General features: G+C 45.2%; 2 protein-coding genes across 2 annotated transcripts in view; both read right to left on the minus strand.

Moving 5' to 3' along the window:
• Nucleotides 1-226: 226 nt before the first annotated feature.
• LOC123502726 lies at nt 227-1706 on the minus strand. Its single transcript, XM_045251950.1, has 2 exons — nt 1636-1706; nt 227-1324 (listed from the first exon to the last, which is right to left on the minus strand). Exon 2 carries the CDS (start codon nt 1271-1273, stop codon nt 809-811), a length of 465 nt encoding a protein of 154 aa, XP_045107885.1. The 5' UTR covers nt 1274-1324; nt 1636-1706; the 3' UTR covers nt 227-808.
• Nucleotides 1707-7584: 5878 nt separating this feature from the next.
• LOC123502612 (synaptogenesis protein syg-2-like) overlaps nt 7585-23649 on the minus strand; it is a 307361-nt gene continuing 291296 nt past the window's right edge. Inside the window, exons 9-11 of the mRNA XM_045251777.1 lie at nt 13710-13840; nt 8742-8905; nt 7585-7720 (exon numbers count right to left, since the gene is read on the minus strand). Coding sequence (XP_045107712.1) covers nt 7585-7720; nt 8742-8905; nt 13710-13840 — 431 coding nt within the window. The remainder of the gene's footprint in view (nt 7721-8741; nt 8906-13709; nt 13841-23649) is intronic.

Here is a 23649-nt window from a genome sequence, read left to right on the forward strand (position 1 = left end):
AGAGAGAGAGAGAGAGAGAGAGAGAGAGAGAGAGAGAGAGAGAGAGAGAGAGAGAGAGAGAGAGAGAGAGAGAGAGAGAGAGAGAGAGAGAGAGAGAGAGAGAGAGAGAGAGAGAGAGAGAGAGAGAGAGAGAGAGAGAGAGAGAGAGAGAGAGAGAGAGAGAGAGAGAGAGAGAGAGAGAGAGAGAGAGAGAGAGAGAGAGAGAGAGAGAGAGAGAGAGAGAGAGAGAGAGAGAGAGAGAGAGAGAGAGAGAGAGAGAGAGAGAGAGAGAGAGAGAGAGAGAGGTGGCAGGTGCAGTATGTAGTAAGAGGAGCCAGCAAGGGGATGAGTGAGGACGGAAGGGATATTACAGGAGGAAAACGACGTGACAAAAGGAGGCAGCTCAAGGAAGGCGTGGGGAGGGAAGGGCACGGGACTGGTGAGGAGGAGCACAGCGTCACCTTGTGTACACAAGCTTAGCACTGTGTTGATCCAGCGGGATAAGGAGTACCACCCTTGATCTCCTGTTTACACTTTTCTTTGGGCGTGAAACGAGGCCCTACCTGTCCCTTAGTGGTATGGCGTCATTAGGCGCGCCAGGTGCGGCAGCTACCAACAGTTGGGGAGGACAGCGAAGGAGAACGGGGCGTATGTATTGCCAGGCATTCACGGAGGTGCCACCCGTGCCATCACTAGGGAGAACAGCAGGCAGCTGTGTCCACTGACCTTGCCTTCCCCGTCCCGCGGCATAGATGGAACGTTTGATGAGGGAGAGGGAGGGCAGGGATTGGTGGGAATGTAAGGAGAGGAAGGAGCTCCGCCCCCTCGTCTAGACGCAGCTCTCTCGACTGCTGCTCAAGTTGTGCTGGAACCCTTCAGAGTGAATCCCCGAGCTGGAGGGTCGGCGGGGAGGCAGTCCCCTCAAGCCTCCGGTACCCCCGCGATCTGCCCATCCCTGAACCTCCCCGAGGGGCGCCCCTACACCAGACAGGCGGCGGGCCTCGAGGGGTCCAGTGGAGGGCACCGTCGCGGGGCTGGTGGCGGCTGAGGCGGAGGTGTGGCAGGGTCGTGGCGCCTCTATAACGGGCTCGATGCCGGGGCTGAGCAGCGTCCCGCTGCCGACCTTCATTCCTTCCTGCTGAGCCAGTACCAGGCCACTGCCCACACCAGGACTCAGGGCTCCCCGCCCTGCACCCATGCTGCCGAAGCTGCTACTGCTGCTCACGCTGCTGTAACTGGGATTGGCGCTGTCCCTGTTGGTCTTGCCGGCAAGGCCACTGGCAGAAGTATCCATGTAGAGGCCTGTGGCCGCCACGGCGCCCTGCGTCCCGCCGTACTGGCCGCTCTGCAACACCCAAGACAGCCTCGTTAACATGCAAAGTGCCTCTTCGCCTCGGCCGACACTTTCGCCACTCCAGACTCACGCCCCGCAGCACAACTCCCACGCAGCCACCAGTGAGTGTGTCTGTGAGGTGTCGGCGCCGCAGAGGTACCGCCCTGTTGTCCTGCTACTGCCGCCGCCGCAGCCGCCGCCGCCAAAACACAGCAACATTTCACTCGGCACGTGTGAACTTACGTCTCCTGCTAGATGTGCGAGTATGTGGCAGCGGCGGCGGCGGCGGCTGCAGGCGGCTGAAGCATGTTGAAAGTACTCACCGGGAGGGTGGCAGTGGTAACAGCGGGTGGCGCTCGTGGGGGCGGCGGGGCGCCTTCCTTCTCTGCATCTGTACGGAAAAAAGAGGTTGCAGTAATTGTTGCATTACTCAGTACATGCTTGCTTTGTGTGTGTGTGTGTGTGTGTGTGTGTGTGTGTGTGTGTGTCTCTCTCTCTCTCTCTCTCTCTCTCTCTCTCTCTCTCTCTCTCTCTTTTTTTTTTTTTTTTATTTAAACATAATTTATACAGAAGAACATGTACCCAAAGGCGCACTGTCGTGTGCTACCTATTCTAAGGGTACTACAATCTATTTCTCTACAATATTTACAAGACTTAAAAATAGAAAATATACAAGATGGTCAGCATGTAAATGGAGCACTGTTCTTTTCACTTCACTAGCACTATTCACGCACTGCACTACACTGAGTGTCACGTCACAAAGAGTGTCAGAGGAGTTGGCAGTGTCTGTCTCCACTTATGTGCCATCAGTTTGACACTGTGTGTGTTCATCTCCTGGACGTGAGGCACCGCGGCCGTGAACAAGTTCCACATCCTGGAGACGCGTCCTGCGAAGGTGCGTTGATGCTGACACCCGTGGGATCGCGGCACCTCTACGGCGTCACCACCATTGAGCACCGTTCTCGTGCTCCGTGCGGTGACTCTCAGAGGATGACGCAGCCCTGCCAGATGTGGCACTCTTTGCACCTGTGCCTTATGGAACACTACGATTGCCGCCACATCTCTGCGGTGTTCCAGTGAATCAAGGGACGCTCAGGCTCTGGGTGAGGTGGTATTGCAGCATCTACTAGCCGTATGGCGCGGCGTTGGATGCTGTCCAGTCTCCTTCTGTGTGTGGCGGCACAGGACATCCAGGAGAGAGCTGCGTACTCAAGGTGGGGCCGCACCTGTGCCTTGTACAGCAGCAGTCTCCCTTCCTGTCGAGGAAACTGGCGATCCTTCTGAGAGCGGAGATCCTGTGAGAGGCTTTCTTGGCAATGGATTTGACATGGCTGTCAAACCTCAGCCCTCGATCCACCTCCACTCCAAGTATCTTGACGTCATCTTGGAGTGGGAGAGCAGCAGCGCCAAAAGACAACTTTCCTGCCATTGCTGCCATGGCGGCTGGGGACCGAGAGACAACCATTGCCTGTGTCTTCTCCGGCGCGAATGTCACTTGCCAGCGAGCACCCCACTCCTCTATCACTCGTAGCTGCTGATTGATGGCCTCAGCAGCCCGCCCACTGTCCTGGCGTGGATAGGTATAGGAGAGGGTGCAGTCATCAGCATAGGCCTTGACTCCTGGCAGTAGCTGGAGAAGATCATCCACGTAGATATTCCACAGGAGTGGGCCAAGAATTGAACCCTGTGGCACTGATGCCTCCACAGGCAGGGACTCAGATGTTTGCCCGTTGACAACCACCTTGAGGCTTCTGTCCTGCAGGTAATTTCCCAGGAGTCGTAGCAAGCCACCCTGGATGCCTTTAGCACGAAGCTTTTCCAGTAATCCGTTGTGCCATACTTTATCAAAAGCTCCAGCTATGTCCAAAGCAACCACTATAGTGTCCTTGCCGTCGTCGAGGGCGTCCTGCCACTGCCTGGTGAGAAGCATCATTAGGTCGGAGGTTGACCTTCCAGGTCTGAACCCAAACTGTTGGTCTGAGAGGAGGGCATTGTCCTTGAGATGGCTACACACCACCTCTGCCACGACCCTCTCAAACACTTTACCCACCACTGACAACAGGGATATGGGTCTGTAGTTTTTTGGGTCCGTCCTGAGCTTTTTGTGTACGGAACTACTCGAGCCTCCTTCCACACTGAAGGCCAGACGTTTTCCCGTACACAAGTTGTGAAGACTTGGGTGAGAGGGGCAGCCAGTTCCTGGGAGCATCGCTTCAGCAGGTGCGGGCTGATGTCATCAGGGCCGGTAGCTTTCTGTGTGTCCAGCCCCGCAATAATCGCTTCACCTGCTGATGCGTCACCTCCACCATGGTGACAGTCTTCTCACATTGCTGGACCAGCTGAGGCGGTGGCTGCTGTGGATTCCCCACCTTCATTTTTCCAGCAAACAAGGAAGCCAGCAACTGTGCCCTCTCCTTACTGCTGGTGGCGACAGTACCGTCCTGCTTGCTGAGGGAGGGATGGATTCTTGGTGGCCAGTTCCTGTTTGTCCTTAACAAGGGACCACCAAGTTTTGTTTCCTACGCCAGTGCCACACAGTTTCCGGCGCAGGCTTTCCTCCCACTTTTTTAAGGCCCACTTGCTGGTTACCACCATCCTCCTGCATGCAGCCCTATGCAAGTCCTTGTTGCGCCGAGTCGGGTTCCTCTTGTAGCGGAGCCAGGCAGCATACTTTGCCTCAGCAGCAACACGGCAACGGTAGCCAAACCATGGCTGATCCGTCGGTCTGGTGGTGTATTCCCTGTGTGGGACGTGGCGTCTCTGGAGGGCGAGAAGGTGAGAGGTGAGTGCAAGTGCTTCACTCTCTGCTCCTCCCTGTAGCAGAGTGGCCCATGGGGTGTGGGTCAGGTCGCGGCGCAGGGAAGCCCAGTCTGCTTTGTTCCACAGCCAGATGGTGCGGGTGGTGGCCTCGTCCCGAGCCACGCCCACTTCCAGCTGTGTCAGTACAGCGTGATGATCAGAGCTGCCCACGAGCCCCAGCTGATGACACTGAAGCTTGTCCTCCTGGTAGTCTGAGATGACAGGGTCTAATGTCCCTCCTCGTTCATGTGTGGGGAAGGTGACATGATCTGTCAGACCCTGCACCTCCAGGAGATTCTCGTAGGCGTCTCTTTCCAGGTGGTGATTGAGATCCCCCACAATCAGCACGTGGCTGCAGCTGTGTGCCATCATCAGGTTGTCTAAAGTCTCAGTCAGGTACAGGAGTGAGTCAGGCCCTTGTCGCGGGGGGCGATACAGGGCACACAGTAAGAGGGCTGAGCGGTCTGCCAGCGTTACTCGGAAGTACATCATCTCCATCAGTGGAGGCGTGTCTATGTCGAGTAGCTGGGCCTGCATTCCTTCCTTGAAGCAGACAGCCACTCCACCTCCTGTTCGCTCCTGTCGGTCCCTCCTCACCCAGTGGGTGAAGCCCTGCATCCTGCCATACGTGGGCTCCACCTCACTGTTCAGCCATGTCTCTGTCACCACAACAACGTCTGCATTGTGTCGTTGCACACAGTTGTGGTATAAGTCTGCAAGGTTAGTCCGGAGACCACGGACGTTGCTAGAGACGACCTTTAGTTGGCGGCGGGGCAAGCTGGCTGTACCATGGTGAGGGATGGTAGTGAGCGAGGCCTGCTAGTCCGAGGTGGTGGTTAGGGTCCGCGGCCGACTGCTGGTACTGGTGAAGAGGAGTGGTCCACTGCCGCCCCTGGCTCTGATTCCAGATACCAGGCTGAGGAAGGAGTGGGCGAGGTTGTGGTAAGGACTGAAATGAAGTGAGGTGGTGGGCGGGCTGAGGCGCTGCAGGTGGGAAGGGTGTGGCTGTGTGTCTTTCCACCGTAAGGAGCCGCTGTATGAGACGCTCCTGACGTAAATCGTCAGTTCTGGCGTGGCAAGTAGCAGAAGTGTGTCCTTTCCGTGAGCAGTACTCACACACTTTTGCCTTGGCTCGCTTTTGTGTCTGCTTGGTGGCCTGGTGAGTCCTCAGTCCTTCGCTGGACACCTTCCTCGCGTCCTGCTGCACTTCCTCTTAGTTTTCTTTTTTCTCCAATCTCCTGATGTGGTCTGAGGAGAGGTTCGTGGGCGAACAGAGGCACCGCGATCTACTCTCTCTCTCTCTCTCTCTCTCTCTCTCTCTCTCTCTCTCTCTCTCTCTCTCTCTCTCTCTCTCTCTCAATTTCAGAACTCAATCTTGGCCAGTAAATTCCTTAGGGGGGGAGGGGAGGATAAAGAGGAAAGTGACGCGAGGTGGTGTAAAGGACGCCACTGTTACTCGCCGCGGAAGTGACGGTGATACAGATGACAGTCTTTACCTCCTCCTCCTCCTCCTCCTCCTCCTCCTCCTGCATCTGATATTTCGTACCCACTCTTATTTATCTTCGCTCCTTTCCTTCGTGGCTCATATACCCTAACGCGCGCGCTCTCTCTCTCTCTCTCTCTCTCTCTCTCTCTCTCTCTCTCTCTCTCTCTCTCTCTCTCTCTCTCTCTCTCTCTCTCTCTCTCTCTCTCTCTCTCTCTCTCTCTCTCTCTCTCTCTCTCTCTCTCTCTCTCTCTCTCTCTCTCTCTCTCTCTCTCTCTCTCTCTCTCTCTCTCTCTCTCTCTCTCTCTCTCTCTCTCTCTCTCTCTCTCTCTCTCTCTCTCTCTCTCTCTCTCTCTCTCTCTCTCTCTCTCTCTCTCTCTCTCTCTCTCTCTCTCTCTCTCTCTCTCTCACCCTCTCTCTTTTTTTCTCTCCTTTTATTTCCTTTTCTTTATAATCCTTACATCCTCTCTCTTCTTATCCTTCCCTCCGTGCCATCCTCTCTCCTTCCACCGTCCCCTTTCCCTCATCCTTCATTCACCTCTCTCTCCCCTCCTTCAGAGTGTCAAAGGCCGTATCATCACTTCTTGAGGGTTCCAGAAAAAAAATAACGAACTCAAAGGGAACGTTGCCTTGAAGAACGACAGGCGTGTTACGATCTTGGTACATTCTTCGTATTTTCTTCTTCTTCTTGTTTCTCGTTCTCCTCCTCCTCCTTCTCCTTCTCTTCTTCTTCTTCTTCTTCCTCCCACTTTACTATCATCGTGTTTCTTAATGCCGTCTTTGTTCTTATTCTGCTTCTTCTCCTCCTCCTCCTCCTCTTGCTTTCCGTCATCGTCTCTCTTAATACAGTCTTTGCTCTCAATCTGCTTCCTCCTCCTCCTCTTCCTCCTCCTCTTTCTCCTTCTTCTCTTTCTTCTCCTTCTCCTTCTCCTCCTCCTCCTCCTCCTTCTCCTCCTCCTCCTCCTCCTCCTCCTCCTCCTCCTCCTCCTCCTTCTCCTCCTCCTCCTCCTCCTCCTCCTCCTTTGTTCTTAATACCGGGCCATCTAGAGCCCAGTCAACACTTTTCAGAGGCTGTTAAAACTGCCATCAAACTGATTGACTCTGCCGGACGTGCCTTTCAAAATATATCAGAAAGGGTTTTGTTAGAGTTATATAACTCTTTAGTTTTGTTTTTCCTTTCGTATTAAAACAATTGATTGATGGAATGAATAAATGAATACATAAACAAATTAAATAAAGTGAAATATGCAATTGGATAAATGAACTAATAAACAAACGCCAGAAAAGAGCAACATACTATAACTTAAATTAAGAGGTGGTCTAATGCATAAATTCCAATTAACCTTTCAAAACGGAGGATCTGTGATAATCCAATAGAATTACTGATAATATTTAAAGGATTTGATAGATTTTAAGCAGAAGATTACTTTACAATTAGTCGACATAAAAAAAAATAAAAACAAGACAAAACAACCTTAAGTTAACAGACATGAAGAGGTTTGCTAACTTAACGGAGTGTTTAGATATGTCACCGTTACCACAAAAGTAATTGCTTCTCCTACCGAAAAAAAAAAAAATATTGGACATGCGTGACGACTCTAATCCTTCACTTATATATCATCCGCGGTCATAACAAACTGCAGGTAAAATCAGTTCAGGTTTGCTCCTAAAATGCCGCTTCACTGAAGTTGTTGAGTGTCCACTACCGGGAAGGCGTGGCAATGGCGTTTTGATTTCCATCTTATTATAGTGTAGCATTTCTTTCCTGGAGTCATCTGCTCTGTACTTATATTCGCAATAGGTAAAACAGTCCTCTAAAATAAAGCTTGTGTGTTTTTCTTGTGTTTATGTTTATGCTCGTCTCACTTTCCTCATCGTCCTTGCTGTTATTCTCTTTCTTCTCCCTTTACCTCTTCTCCTCCGTCTTCTCTCTCCTTCCACTGTCGTGACACTCTTTCAAGTATTGTGAAATCTCGCATATAAAGGATCTTCAGAAGCCGTGGACCTTTACAGCATCAAAGGAGAAGAATGAGAGGGCCAGGGGACGGGAGGGGAGTGGGTGTTGCATGCTCTCTGTTGCAAGCTCATTTGATATTACATAACGCTGAAAATTCGCCTTTACGCGCCTACAAAGCCACAAAGGAAGACTACTGATGTAATGGGATAATGGAGTAAAGCTTAACAAAGACAAGAGACGTGTGTGTGTGTGTGTGTGTGTGTGTGTGTGTGTGTGTGTGTGTGTGTGTGTGTGTGTGTGTGTCTCCTGAAGGATTTTCTTTTTAAGGTAGGTGTTTCGTTTCCTTGGTTGTAGCGGACATCACCTGGAGACGAGGTAAGGAAGGAAAGGAGGAAATGGGCAGGGAGGCAGCGAGGAAGGAAGGCTGGGCGGGAGGAAATGGAAGGGAGGGAGGTATAAGTGACGCACTGACGTCTTTATTCTGACCTTAGTGTGTGTTTGTAATGGTGCAATAATATACCCTTCCTGCTGCTGCTGCTACTACTACTACTACTACTACTACTACACTATCACCACCACCACCACCACTACAAAACTTTCTCCAGCATTGCCCATTAACACAATCAGCCACTAGATACACCCTTCCCGATCTCCATCCCACCATCTAATCTGTCCCCGTGAACTGCCTCCCCAAGACCTTATCTCCGGCCCCCTTTGCTACTTCACCTCACTTTCCTTTCATGGGATCCAACTCTTTTTACCTTTCTTCTCTTACCTCTCTTACCTGCGGCTATCTAGTATCTACCCTCTCACTGCCTTACCCTCCTCCTCCTCCTCCTCTTTACTCTCTTTCTCCGGGTTCTTGTGACGGTGTGAGTGAGTGTGAGGGGGACAGGTGAGGTTGAGAGGGAGAGGAGAGGGAGGGTAGCAAGAGTCTCACCTTCACGATACGGCACGGAAACTACCAGGTTTGCAGCCTCTTTAGTGGTTGAGTGTACGAGAGAGAGAGAGAGAGAGAGAGAGAGAGAGAGAGAGAGAGAGTGGTGGTGGTAACGACGATATTTTTACCTCTCTCTCTCTCGTCATTGAACTACATGTCAAGTAATTTAATATGATAGCCGAGTCTTCCCTTTTAATACGCACATATTAACCTCACACACACACACACACGCACACGCACACACAGATACCTACACTTAACGTTCAGATGCAGCGGGTTGGAGGTTGTCTCGCCCCTGGGGTTGGCTGCTTTGCACACGTAGTCCCCTGAGGAGCGCCGCCCCACCCCTTGGAGAACCAGACTTCGGTTCGCTACGATGATCCCAGCCGACACATTCTGCTCCAGTTCTTGCCCCTGAAACACACACAGTCGTTGGGTTCTCTTATGTGATTGTGATTGGCAGGGCAGACGGATGTGACAGCCAGATACATATACGTACTCTTTGTGTGTAATGTATTTGTGTGTTTATGTACTTAAGAGGATTTATACTTCTTTGGTTCCTTATTTATGTCTTTTTGTAGATAGACAGGTAAATAGACACGTTGATAGATAAATAAAAAGGTAGATGTTTGGATAGAGAAATGAACTAAAGATTGATGTGTAGATTGAGAGAGAGAGAGAGAGAGAGAGAGAGAGAGAGAGAGAGAGAGAGAGACTTATGCAGTGGTACGATGGCAACCTTTTAAAACACTCTGGTATAGACAGATGGACGAGGCGTAGATAGTTAAGACATTCTCAGAGATTAATATATACAGATAGACGGGTAAAGTAGATAGATAGATATGTTGTTATATAATGGGATTGATGAGTAGATAATGGGATTGATGAGTAGATAAATATATAAGTGAATAGATTGACAGAAAAACGTAGGTGCAAAAACGTTGGAGGCCAAAATAACACACACACACACACACACACAGACACAGACACAGACACAGAGGTTCGTGCACAGAGTGGCTGCCCATGTTTTCGTGCAAGTTACTTCCTTCTGCTTATTTATGGTTTGAGGTGCTGCACGTATATGCTATTAGCCCCACTTAAGTTCACACACACACACACACACACACACACACACACACATCAAATCATGTGAACAGAACACGTTACGCGCCTGATTCTTTCATACCTTCGGAACACCCATTACGTTCAGCGGCGGGCAAATATGCAGACCAACGCACGTGGCTGGCAATCATTCGTCTCCAACACCATTAAAGAAGGATCGTAACCCGTATAATCAAGTAAAGTATGAGGAAAAGTATCAGATCGCAGAGGTTCGAAGGCGATTAGAAGCGGATCGTATCTCCATTAAGCGGGAAAGCGGTACCCGTGGGCTGGGAGGTTCAGGCTTAGGTACGTGGAGTGGTAGGCGGCCCAACCTCACCCTTGTAATGCAGCAGCAGCAGCAGCAGCAGCAGCCAGCTTCCCTCAGGTTATCGACCAATGCAAGGCCAACTCAGTAGTGGTATATTTTCCTGTGTGGCTATTGTGCATATCCCTCTAGGCTGTGTTTTGTCTCTCGCTGTCGAGGAAAGCAAATGTTGTGTTTGTAGACAAGATCACAAAATAAAGAAGAAAAAAAATTGTATTTGTTTGTTGGCAGAATTCGTAACTTAAGAATGACGTACGCTATCAAGTGAGAATAGTGGAAATACATCAGCGTTTTATTTTTCTCTTACTTCATCTCGAAGATTAAATAGTGTGTCTTGCTGAGAGAAAAAGCGAAGAAAATATTTTTCCTTTTGTTTTGTTTTCTATGACGGTTGGTTAGAAAATGTGGAAACGTACCTTGTAAGAATACAGTGGATTCGTCCTCGTCTTATTTTCCACCACGCTGCCAAAGAAGAGTAGATACAATGTCTCCAGGAAAAATAAAAAAATAGAACGGCTTTACATGATGATTGATTGAGAAACTCGAAACTGTTATATTGCTCGTTCCTTTGTAAGAACTGCAATTCTTCAACGCTTTATTTTCTCCCGCTCTATCAAGAAGAGTAAATATTATCACTGTGGTAGAAAAAGAGTGAAGACTGTTTCGGATGTTGCTTGATAGTACAATATGTAAATCTTTGATGGTGGAGGTTCCGTTACGGTTAATTTTTTCCCTTTCGATTAGACAAATAAACTGTCACTGCGTGCAGCTCAAAAAAGAAAAAGAATACTTTACACGGTGCTTGGCCGGAGAAAAGACAAATATTTGAGCATCTGTAATACGAAATGTAAAATTTTAAAGGGAATGTAAGTTTTCATCAGCTTATTTCCCTCACTATCAAGAAGAGTAAATATTGTCACTGGAGGAAAGAAGGAAAATTGCCCTGAATGTCGGTTAGCTAAGGAAATTTGCAGCTGAGTAATCCCGTACGTTTACAAAGTTTTAAGAATAATGTATGCTCGCCAACGGTTTATTTTGTACCAGTCGATCAAGGAAAGTAAATATTGTCACTGTGTAGGAGCCACCCACAACACACACACACACACACACACACACACACACACACACACACACACACACACACACACTTTTTTTTTTGCATGATGTAAAGAAAAAAAAAAGAAAAAGTAAGAAAAAGGATTCCAGTAATACCATATGTAAAGTTTGGCAAAAGTAATATAACTTTTCCGACGGCTTATTTTCTTCCACTCGATCAAGAAAAGTAAACATTGTGTCGTGTCAGTGAGGGCTAAAGAAAAAAAGAAAAAAAAGAAAAAATGAACGAACGGAAAAAAGTGAGCTCGCATGACAGTTAGTCGGAAAAAAAAAAGAAACTCACTAAAGGGAAAGGTATTTTTTGTGTGTGCAGAGCAATGTTTGAGCCAGCCTGGTTGTTATTGAATACTTAAACAATAATTACCATAACATTCACATCGTATCGCAATCATTACTACACCCTGCAATTAAGTGATACCCTAGAACACAGTGACGTTATTAACAGCATACTTTTAATTACGGCGATATTATAGTCAGCGTTATGAGGGACGGGCTCCCACATAACCCAGCGACTGTTTGCTTGCATAAAATAGTCCCGGATTCTGTTGGTTATCACTGAATGGCTGGGTGAAATTCTATGGTTAGGAGTCGATTGCTCAGTGAAAAATATTTGTGTAATAATGGTTTTACTTTAGTTGAGTTGTGTTGGCTTTTCCTTTTTACTTTGTTAGGTTACAATGTTTTACTTAAAATTATATAATTAAATCATTCAGTTCGGTTTATTTTAATCAGCTGTTGTATTATGCTCTGATGCTTAGTCCTATAGCAGATATTTTATTAAAGGAACGTACCGGATACTATTATAATTGTGTTGGACCAATACCCATTTTGTATTTACTGTAAAGATTACTGTACATTTTATGTGGTCAATAATAAACTAACTAACTATGGCTGAGAGGAAACTTGCAATTACCAGTGAACGGCTTGAGAAAATTTGTGGAAGAATAAATGGTTCGAAAAGAAACAGCTAAAGTGTGAATGTCCGAGAAATCAGCTAAAAATTAATGGAGTGAGGGGAAAAATATGTGAGAACTGAGAATCTGTGAGTGTATGGCATGGTAAGAAACTTTCGGGAGGGACACGTGAAAATATATGACTATCAAGTAGAAATACAGAAGGGACAAGATAACTAAGTGAAAGGAAGTGCTGAGAGAAATATCCAGCGCAACCCAAGACTATTACAGTGAATGGCAGAGCGGTGTGGAGTGAGCAGTGTCGCCGCTCAAGTCAGCTCAATAAACAAAAGACTGCAGGAGGGATATCAGAGGAAGACTTAAGAATGTGTATACAAAAGCGAATCCTGCTTTACATAGTGCTAAAAAAGAGGAACGAATAGACGACGAAAGAGAGGCTTCAGAAGCGGATCCAACGCGCTAAAAATGAACGACAGAATAATGAATGGAGAACAAAGGAAGACTGAGACCATGCCCAAAAGCGGATCCGATTCCAGAAAAGTACAGCAATACGATAATGGAAGGAGAAAGAAAGGAGGAAGACTGGGAAACATAAAGATATGTAGGTATAACCGAGCAGAAAAACAACCAATGATGAATAGAGAACAAACCAGACTGGAGAAATTAAAACACACACACACACAAAGGGAATACCACAAATGTGTGAGAGAGAGAGAGAGAGAGAGAGAGAGAGAGAGAGAGAGAGAGAGAGAGAGAGAGAGAGAGAGAGAGAGACAGACAGAAACAAGGTAAAGAAAAGAGAATATAAAAAAAAGTCACTAACGAAGAAATACTAATAAGAACAGATCAGACGCATGAAGGAGCAGAAGCAAAAAAAAAAAAAAAAATGCCCTGAAAAAAAAAAAAAAGCTACAACACGACCCACATTTACGTCATCAAGCGAGCCATTACTGTATCTCTTCCAGCCGCTCAGGACCTACGAGTGTTTACGACGCAGACCGAGAAGAAAGAGAGGGAAAGACACGTTTATGGCAGGAAAACAACAGGAACAAAACGGTGCGGTGTTGATGGCGGGTGGAAGAGGGTTTGTACTGGCGTTAGTGGCTCATCATAATGGCGTCTGATGATGCAAGTTTCTAAGCCTCTTTTCATCTTGTCTCCCTCTCCTTTTAGCGGCTTAATGCCAAACTTCCCACCCTTCTTCCCCCGCCCTGATGGGGAAATAACGAGAAATTAATGCATTCATATTTATAGATTACCTGAGTTTTCTACCTTTTTTGCGCAGGTAAGGTAGTGCTGTGGGCCAGTTGGGGGCAGAGTGGGAAGAAATCGATATGGGGAGAGAAATAGAGAGGAAGGGATAGAGGGAGGAAATAAACCTGGAGGAAAGACTGAGAAGACAAGCGGAATAACGGGGAAAGGAAGGATGAAGGGAACTGGGCATAGTAAAAATGAAAGATGACAGGAAGAACGTATGTCAAAGGAAGGAAAAATGGTACGCAGGAAGGAGAGAGAGTGAGAGAGGAAGAGCACACCTTGTAACGAGGCTAAGGAAGGAAAACAATTGAATAAGATAGTGAAAGATAGTGGGAAAGGCAAAAATATTGTGCGTAGAATAAAGAATAACGACACATTGCTATTGATGATGAATAGATGAATGTTGAGGTGACAGAGCGAGAGAGAGAGAGAGAGATTAATACAGAACACAATAGAATAGAAACAAAGACAGCCAGGTGAGAGAAAGAACACTTGAGCTCACCTTTAAGAACCACCTGACGCTCTCGACAGGTGGGTTGGCATGAACTTCACACTCGAAATACACGTCATCGCCTTCCTTGATGTGGCTCAGTGTGAGACTATGACCAGGGCGAAGCTGCAGCCGGGGCGGGTCTGTGGGCGAAAGGTGGCATTGAGAAAGAGAGAGAGAGAGAGTGTGTGTGTGTGTGTGTGAGAGAGAGAGTGTGTGTGTGAGAGAGAGTGTGTGTGTGAGAGAGTGTGTGTGTGTGTGTGTGTGTGTGAGAGAGAGTGTGTGTGTGAGCGAGTGAGTGAGAGTGTGTGTGTGAGAGTGTGAGTGTGTGTGTGTGAGTGTGTGTGTGTGTGTGTGTGTGTGTGAGTGAGTGAGAGTGTGTGTGTGTGAGTGAGAGAGAGTGTGTGTGTGTGAGAGTGAGAGAGAGTGTGTGTGTGTGTGAGAGAGAGTGTGTGTGTGTGTGAGAGAGAGTGTGTGTGTGTGTGTGAGAGAGTGTGTGAGAGTGTGTGTGTGTGTGAGAGAGTGTGTGTGTGTGTGAGAGAGTGTGTGTGTGTGTGAGAGAGTGTGTGTGTGTGTGAGAGAGTGTGTGTGTGTGTGAGAGTGTGTGTGTGAGAGAGTGTGTGTGTGAGAGAGTGTGTGTGTGAGAGAGAGTGTGTGTGTGAGAGAGAGTGTGTGTGAGAGAGAGTGTGTGTGTGAGAGAGTGTGTGTGTGTGTGTGTGTGAGAGTGTGAGAGAGAGTGAGTGAGTGAGTGTGTGCAGTGTGTGTGTCTGAGTGAGAGTGTGTGAGTGAGTGTGTGTGAGTGAGAGTGTGTGAGTGTGTTTGAGTGTGTGTGTGAGTGTGTGTGTGAGTGTATGTGCAGTCTACTTTAGAGGAGTGTCGTAGTGCAGTGCTCTTTTCCATTAACGAGTATTCATCCTTCGTTTTCTTATGCACGGACACATCCATCGTTAATACAGCGTCTGGCTTGCATGACCTTATAAGACAGGAGGGGGTCTAGAGTTACAATGCATGAGATACGGCCTTATGCAAGAGGCCCTCCAGTGTTAAGAAGAGTGTTGCTGTGGGGCTGTAGTGCGATGCGCCTTGAGGTAGTGTTCGTCAAAGGGTTTATAGTAAGGAAGAGTTGAGGTGACGTGATTATGATGGATTAAAAGTGGTATGGGGCTTTCGTTGTTGTCTAGTGGCGAATCAATTATGGGGCAGCGGGCGGATAGTCCCACGTTCATTGTTGTGTGATAGCTCCGTTAGTTAAGGTGGCAGAATACAGAATGTGTAAAGATTATTGTTGTGTGATAGTTATTTATGGTCTGGGTGTGAAATGTAACTGTTGTAGTTATTGTGGTGCAGCGAATGGACAGTGTGAAGGCGTCTTATTGTGTATCGATAAGCAGTGTTGAGTTCACGTGGCTTGGTAGGTGTGACGGTTGTGGTGATGCAACAACTGAAAAGAACTAGATTTCCTATTATTGCTAGGTTATAGTGTTCAGGTTTACAGATATCATATACAGAGTTCATGTTGTGTAGATATTTACCATTGACAACACATAGTGGTAGGTTTTGCTGTTTCTCTTATGCGCTTAGTATTTGCCGTGCATCAGAGGTGAGGTGTAGCGATGGAAACGTATAGTTGAATGTGTAAATCCTTATACAAACGGTTGCGTTTTTGTTGCTAAGAATGTCATAATCCAAAGCGTTAATCAAATATCCAGGTACGCAGCTCACACGATAACGCCATATGCTGAATTAATGTTTCAGACATGTTACGTTCACCGGTTAAACAGGTAAGATTGGCATCGGGTAGCCAGTGAACAATAAAAAAAAACACTGCAGGTTCAACTGGTGAGGAAATGCAAAGGGGCAATATAATTTATTTTAATAACCCAATGATGAAACTGACATAACATGAAACATGAAACTGACACAGATAACACGAAACTGACATACACATACATATAACAAAAATAAATACAACAATAAAGAACCCAACTTAATACCTAACAATAATACTAATCCTATATGGAGGCAATGTGAAGAAAAAACGGACGAGGAGAAGTGATACTTATGAGATGTCGCAGTGGTGAAGTGCTGGGTGAGGTAGATCCCACGGTAGTCCAAGAAGGCGTTGTGTTCACTGGTTGAGGCCTGGACCTCGACTGACATCCAGAAAGCCAAGAGCTGGCTTAACACTTCCGGTTGAGTCGAATGGGGCCGCGTGAATCCAACTTCGGGACAGTAGCGGGCTTCATGAGACGGTGACGTGGAGGGTTCATGAGACGGTGCCGTGGAAGGTTCATGAGACGGTAACGTGGAAGGGGAGGTGGAGAGGTGGCGAACGAGGTAGCAAGCGGAGGAGGTGATGGTAGTGGAGTATGTTACGGGCGGGCAGTAACACATGTAAGATTCAATCCAGATCCGGCGTCGCAAGCTTCTCTAGTATTTGCGCATAGCTTAGTAGCATTTGAATGTATTATTATAAAGAACACTTCTAGTCATCGTGAAAAGAAAGTAGAGCCGATATAAAACTTATGTGGAGAGATGACACAAAAAAGTTTTATCCCTTTAAAAAGGTGAACAATGTGTGGAGGAGACTGGGACCTGAAAATGACGAGATCGAGTTTACCGTGAAAGCTTGTTTTCCCGAGAGTGCTGGAGTGTCTGTCTGAGTGTCCTGTGAACCGGCATGGTATATTATGTTGAAAGTCGTCAATCTTCACCGCAAAATGTCTCTCACCGCTTATTAAAATTAATTAATAGAATAAATAAACTATTAACAGTAAATAGATGAATAAAATATGCAGATAAATACCTTAAAATTACATTATGAGAGAGAGAGAGAGAGAGAGAGAGAGAGAGAGAGAGAGAGAGAGAGAGAGAGAGAGAGAGAGAGAGAATAAACAAGCCACGCGTGTCAATAATTACCTGTCCGAAGTTAATCAAATTTGTCCCTTATGAAACACCTGAACTAATAATTCGAAACTACCAATCACAGCCTAGCAATCGATCCCTAACAGTGCACGCTAATTATCCTTTTAATAACGTAATTTACTCAATCCAACAAGTTATTCCAATTAGTTGACACTCATCACTGGCTGCCTCTAACTTGGCGTCACTGCGTGCCTGCCTCTCCTTCCTGCTGCGATTTTCTCTTTATTTCCGCGCTTTATGTGTTTTTAACAGTGCATTTAATTCATGGACATTTTCATAACGCTGCCAGGAATGTTGATATGTGTTATGTAAAGCAGGTCGTTTATTTCTTTCTTTACAGCATTTTTTTCATATTTCTGTTTCTAATTGTTTATTGTGTCGGAAGAAAATAATTATATACTACGTTCGAAAAATTTCATATTTTTCCTTTGTATTCTAGTTGTTATTCATATCTGATCAAACGTCATAGTTTTTTCTTTTTATTTTTATGTGCCTTAACCGCGGCAGAAATGTCAGTTTAGATTATGTAAAGTGAATGCCTTTGGTGTGCTTTTCGTAGTTTTAGACAGGCTCTTTTTTACATAGCCATAACTGCTAACATATACATATAAAGTAAATATCTCTATTGTCAGTGCAACACCTTTGCCTTTCGCTCTTGGATGTCGATATAATACAATCATGTATGTTTGTTATGTGAGGTTAATGCCTTCGTTGTGAGTGTCTTTACTGCTTTTACTTCTGCTGCAGGCCCTGGATTTATTCGCAATGTCGCCAGCATTGACAGCACAGCAAATCGCTCTGGTAGTTTTAATGATAGCGTAATCCAGTAGTGTGATGTTGTTTAATGTTACCAGAAGCGTGAAGTGCGGAATGAGTAATTGCTTGCGTAAAGGTACCGTGTGTTGAATAATAAACCGCTGCGTTTAAACCAATCCACGGACAGGAGTCAGTGGTGTTTGTTAATGAGTCAGCTGAATCATCAATAAGTAAAGGCACTTACATTAAAAGCCAAGTTATTTCTCCAATATAAATCGCAGTAATCAAAATAAATAGTTCCGTTAAAGTTGAGTCTTCCTTGTTAAAAAGATGAAATTACCGTGTTGAGAATAACCTTAATTAGTCCATTAATATTACCTAATTACCTGGAACACCTGTACTGATTACGCCACAAAATAGGTGTGTCAGGTACTTATTCCCTCATCACTCTTACTTACTTTCTCCTGGCACTCCCCCCCTCTCCCACCTCTCATCCCTCACTGTCTCCCTCGCCTCACCAATCCTCTATCTCTCCCTAACCTTTCATTACCTCCATCCTCCCATCTCTCTCCCTTCCTTCTTTCCTTCCCTCCACCCTCGCCACTCCCATCTTTTCATCCTTCCCATCTCTCCCTCCCTGCACCTATTTTTCCACCTTTTCCTCTCCTTGTCCGCCATTTACCTCCATCTCTCCCAACGGACTTCCATCTCTTTCTCTCCTTTCCTCCCTCCTTCATCGATGTCTCATTTTTTTCTCTTCTCAGTCCACTCTTTTTCCTCTTTTTTTTCCTCTCCATCTCTTCCTCAGCTTCCCTCCCACTTCCCCTTTTTCATTTGTTCTTTTTCTTTCTGTATTTTGTATCCCGTTCTCTTACCTCTTGCATTCCACTGTCTGTCCACTGTCTGTCTGTCTGTCTGTCTGTTTGTTTGTCTGTATGGTTGTATTTCTCAGTTCTCTGCTTTCTCTCTCTCTCTCTCTCTCTCTCTCTCTCTCTCTCTCTCTCTCTCTCTCTCTCTCTCTCTCTCTCTCTCTCTCTCTCTCTCTCTCTCTCTCTCTCTCTCTCTTCCTGATAGGCAGCTCTTAACTTTTCTTGTTCATCATTCTATTTCTCTTCTTTCCTTTCTCTCACTTTCCTTTTTTAATATTCTATCCTCTCTCTTCTCTCTCTTTTTTCTTAGCAATCTCCATTTTATTCCTTTTTCTCTCTTTTTCTTACGATCATGCAATTTCGTCATGTCCTTCTTTTTTTCTTGTTCTTTCCTTCCTTTTCCCTTCTGTGTTTTCCGTCTTTTTCCATTAAATTTGAATCACTTATTTTTTTCTTTCTCCCTTTCCCTGTTTCTCTTGCATCTCCTCCCTTCATTTCCTTTTCCCTCCCTCTCCTACCCTCCCTCCCTCCCATTCTTCTCTTCACTTTCTTTAATTCATCTTTTATTCCCTCCATTTATATTATTTACTCTTCTTTTTCCCTCTTCTCATTTTCTCTCTTTTATATCTCTTTTCTTCTTTCATACTCCTTCCTTCATCTCATTTTCCTTCTGTCCTCTCATTTCCTTCTTTCCTTCCTTCCTCTTCTCTCATCTGCTCCGGACAGTTTGTTTTCTTCCATTTTTTCTTATTTTCTTCTTCCTTTTATTGTTTTTTTCTTATTGTTTTACCTCTTTTCCTTTCTGCCCTTCTTTTCTCTATTCACATTTTCTTTCTCTCCTAACTCTTTTCTCTTTTCCTTTTTTCCTACCATCCTCTTTCTAAATATTTTCATTCCTACTTTTCCTCCTCCCGTTTTCTTCTTTCCCCCCATGTTTCCTTTACCATCTTCCCTCTTTTCCTTCTTTTTCTTTGCCTCCTCTTTCTAAACTTTCTAAACTCTTTTCTTCCCACCTCTTCCCACTTTTCCTCCCTTTCTCCCTATATTTCCTTTACCATATTCTCTCTTTCCCCTCACTTTTCCTTCCCTCCTCTCTCCAAACTTTTCTTCTCACCCTTTCCTTCTTTTCCTCCTTTCCTTCCTCTATTTCCTTTACCATCTTTCTTTTTTTCCCTCTTCTCGCTGAACTCTTTTCCTCCCACATTTTTTTCTTTTCCTTCTTTCTTTCCTGCATTTCCTTTACCATCTTCCCCTTTCCCTTCTCTGTGCAGACTCTCCTTCCCTCATCTCCTCCTTGTTGCTTCAGACAGACAGCTGCTCTTCCTGCCACTCGAGAGATATTTAATTACCACTCAAGAATCTGGGTTATTTAACGGGATGTTCCTGGGGCGATGCGAGCGATTCCTTGCCTAATTAAAAGCAGTAACGATAGCAATCAGTCTCCGTTTCAGAGGCGAGAATGAAGGGAAGCGAACGAAGATGAGAATGATGGGGCATTTAAAACGACAATCACACCATCCATTACCTTTGTCAGTGTTCTTAAGTGGAGGTAACGGTGCGATTTGACTCAGCGATGGTGATGGTGGTGACGGTGGTGGCTGGATTGGTGGTGGATTAGTGATAATGGTGTTAGTTGTGATGATGGTGGCTTTGGCTGGTAATGAAGATGGTGATGGTGATGTTGGTAATAGTAGTGGTGGTGGTGGTAGTGGTGGTGGTGGTGGTAGTAGTAGTAGTAGTAGTAGTAGTAGTAGTAGTAGTAGTAACAGCACCAGGAGCAGCAGCAGCAGCAGTAGTAGTAGTGATAGTAGTAGTAATAGTAACTAGTGATAATAGTATTAGTAGTAGTAGCAGTACTAGAAATGAGGAGGAGGAGGAGGAGGAGGAGGAGGAGAACATAAAGGAGTATTATTATTATTATTATTATTAGTAGTAGTAGTAGTAGTAGTAGTAGTAGTAGTAGTAGTAGTAGTGTCACAAAACATCATCAGTCGTTTTGGTCCTTATAAGGTTATTTAGGATACTTTACCTTTTCTGAAGTAACAGATAGCAGTAGTAACGATAGTATTAGTAGTAATAGTAATAGTAGTAGTAGTAGTAATAGTGTGTATATCTAGACAAATGTATAGAGTGTGTGGGAAACGCAAGCTGGTGCAAGGTATGTACAATATTCTATAACGTTTCGGTTATATGACCATCTTCTGGAAGACTGAGTTACAGACGTGTGGCTTCTGTGTATATGTATTGCCATGCCACCCGTCTGTAACTCATTCTCTCTTAAGATGGTTGTGTAAACGAAACGTTAAAGAATACACTACCTTGCATCAGCTTGTGTTTCCCTACCACCCACTTTGCACAGTAGTAATAGTAGTAGTGGTAGTAAGTACATTCTCTCTCTCTCTCTCTCTCTCTCTCTCTCTCTCTCTCTCTTAGAGGAAGAGTTACAAGGAGACTCTGAGCTCGTCAAAGGCCAAATCATAGTCAGCAGTAGTATTAATCCTTTCCTTCACCATCTCCATCAATTCCCTTTCCTCCTTTCTCAGTTTTTCTTTCTTTTTCCTTCCTCTTCCTTTCTCACTTTCCCTTCCTCTTACTCTTATCATCCTCTTTCCCTTCGTTTTCCCTTCTACCTTTTTATATCTTCCCTTTCTCGTGCTTCTATCATCCCCTTTAATTTCCTTTTTTATTGTTTTCCGTATCTCATCTTTTCTTCCTGTTTCCCCATTTTTTAATTTCCCATTTCTAGGTATATTTTTCCTTCTCTAACACCCTCCATTTTTTTTTCTTTCCTTCCATTTCCTTATCCCCATTATCCTGTCTTCTCTCTTCCTCCATTTATTTTACATATCCTAACTTTAAATCACGTCTCCTTCCCCTTCCTCCCTTTCCTTCCCTTCCTGCCTGTTCAGACCAAGAGGGAACTTTGTCTTTCTTACCGGGCTGTATTTCCAACGTTGCCAAAGTAAAGACTCAAAAATAATCCAGATTTTCTTCTTTTGTAATATTAGTTATGAGGATTCTTATTTATTTGATTGATTGATTGAATTTTATTTTTGGTGTGTGTGTGTGTGTGTGTGTGTGTGTGTGTGTGTGTGTGTGTGTGTGTGTGTGTGTGTGTGTGTGTGTGTGTGTTTCTTTATATTTTCTTAGTGTGTAATCTTCTTATCACTCTTTTCTTTCGTTTTATCCCTCTATTTCTTATTCTCTTTTTCTTTAATCCTCTTTTGCTTTTTCTCTTTATTTGTCATTTTCTTTTATGTTTTATTTTTTGCTTTTGGATTTATCTCTTGCTCATTCTCTCTTTCTTTCTCCACTCTTCCTTAACATTATTCCTGTTCTCTCTATTACATCTTTTTTTATTTCATATATATATATATATATATATATATATATATATATATATATATATATATATATATATATATATATATATATATATATATATTCAAAGTTTTTCCTTCAATGAGCATTCTTTCCCACCCTCTCATATTTCTGCCTTTCCTCTTTCCTTAAACATTTATCTGCTTGAATTTCACATTTCTTTTTTCTCTATAATTCAATTCTATTACGTTATCTTCGTCTCTCCGTATTTCCTTACATACTCTTCCTTTCCCTCCTTTGCTTTCATTCTCCTTTTCCCTCCGTATCTTTTACTTCTCTTTTTACTCTTTCCTTCCTTTACCTATATTACTCGCCTTTTCCTTTTTCCCTCTTTTCGCTTCCCTCATTATCCTTCTTTGCCTTCCGGTTTTTGTCCCATCTTCCTTCCTCCTTCCTTTCTCTGCCCTCATCTTTCATTATACCATTCCTTATACTCTCCACCATTCTTATACTCGTGTCCCCTCTCCGTCTCCCTGTTCGTTATTCCAATCCCTATATTCTCACTCCCTTGTTAGTCTTATCTTTCAGTCCTCCTTCCTTCCTTCTTTCTCCCCTCACCTTTCGTTCCTTCCCAGCCTCACATTTCATGGATTTTTCACCTTTGAACACCTGATTATACCGCAAGGAAAGTGTTCATGGTATTGATTTCTCCTTGTATTTCTCGTTTTTCATTTTTGTACCTAAGAAAAATACTTGTGTTCTTTTTTTCATGGTTCAAACACGTTTATTTTGTAACAAGTGAAGCAGGAGGGAATAGAGAGAAGGAGAGAAGTTTACTAGGTTCACCTGCAGGAAAGGAAGGGAAGGGAGATTAAAAGTAAGGTCACAGAGTCCCTAATTAGCCAGCCAAGGTGATGACACTTAGAAGAGAGGATAATTAGTACACAGCCAGGTAGTGAGATTGTTAAGTGACGCTCTCATGTACCTGCTTACACGTATCTGTCCCCTCCAGGGGTGTGTGTGTGTGTGTGTGTGTGTGTGTGTGTGTGTGTGTGTGTGTGTGTGTGTGTGTGTGTGTGTGTATAATTCACCACGGTCGTCTGCTGGTCACCCAGCCAGCCTTCCCCATTACGGAGCAAGCTCAGAACTCAGATCGATCTTCGGGTAGGACTGAGACCACAACTCACTCCACACACTGGGAAAGCGAGGCCACAACCCCTCGAGTTACATCCCGTACCTACTCGCTGCTAGGTGAACAGGGGCTACACATCAACTCCCCCTCCTCTGACTGACTCTTTAGCCTCTTTCTCATCGCCGAAATGTTGCATCTCTATCTTTTATCGTCATTTTCATGATAACTACTCTACTGATCTTGTAAACTGCATGCCTCCCCTCCTCCTGTGGCCTCGCTGCACAAGGTTTTCTTCTTCCTCTCATCCCTATTCTGTCCAACTCTCTAATGCAAGAGTTAACCATTATTCTCAGTTATTCATGCCTTTCTCTGGTAAACTCTGGAACTCTCTGCCTGCTTCTATATTTCCATCTTTCTACGACTTGACTTCTTTTAAGAGGGAGGTCTCAAGACATTTTTCCCTGAATTTTGGTTAACTCACTTGACTTTTAAGGGAATTGGCAACCAAGTGGACCTTTTTTTTCTCCATATTTTTGTTGCTTTTGGCCAGTTGCCTCTCCTGCATAAAAAAAGAGGCTTGCCCATTTGCCTCGCCGCGCCCGGGACTCAAACCCGGGCCTTCTCGGCTGTGAGCCATGTGTGCTAACGACTACACTACGCGGTGTGTGTGTGTGTGTGTGTGTGTGTGTGTGTGTGTGTGTGTGTGTGTGTGTGTGTGTGTGTGCACCCATCCACTGCTGGCTTGAGGGTCACGTGCTGGAGTAGCGATGGTCAGCCTCACCTTCACTGTTCACGGCTAAGGGTTTACATGGCCCGGTGGACATAAAGGCGAGGCTGAGGTCTGCCACGCACCAAACATCCCTCCCTCTTGCTGCAGGACAGTTACAGCTCGCCCCGCAGTGGACAGTCCGTGTGTGTGTGTGTGTGTGTGTGTGTGTGTGTGTGTGTT

The sequence above is a fragment of the Portunus trituberculatus genome, chromosome 12 (assembly GCF_017591435.1).
Source record: "Portunus trituberculatus isolate SZX2019 chromosome 12, ASM1759143v1, whole genome shotgun sequence".
Lineage (NCBI taxonomy): Eukaryota > Metazoa > Arthropoda > Malacostraca > Decapoda > Portunidae > Portunus > Portunus trituberculatus.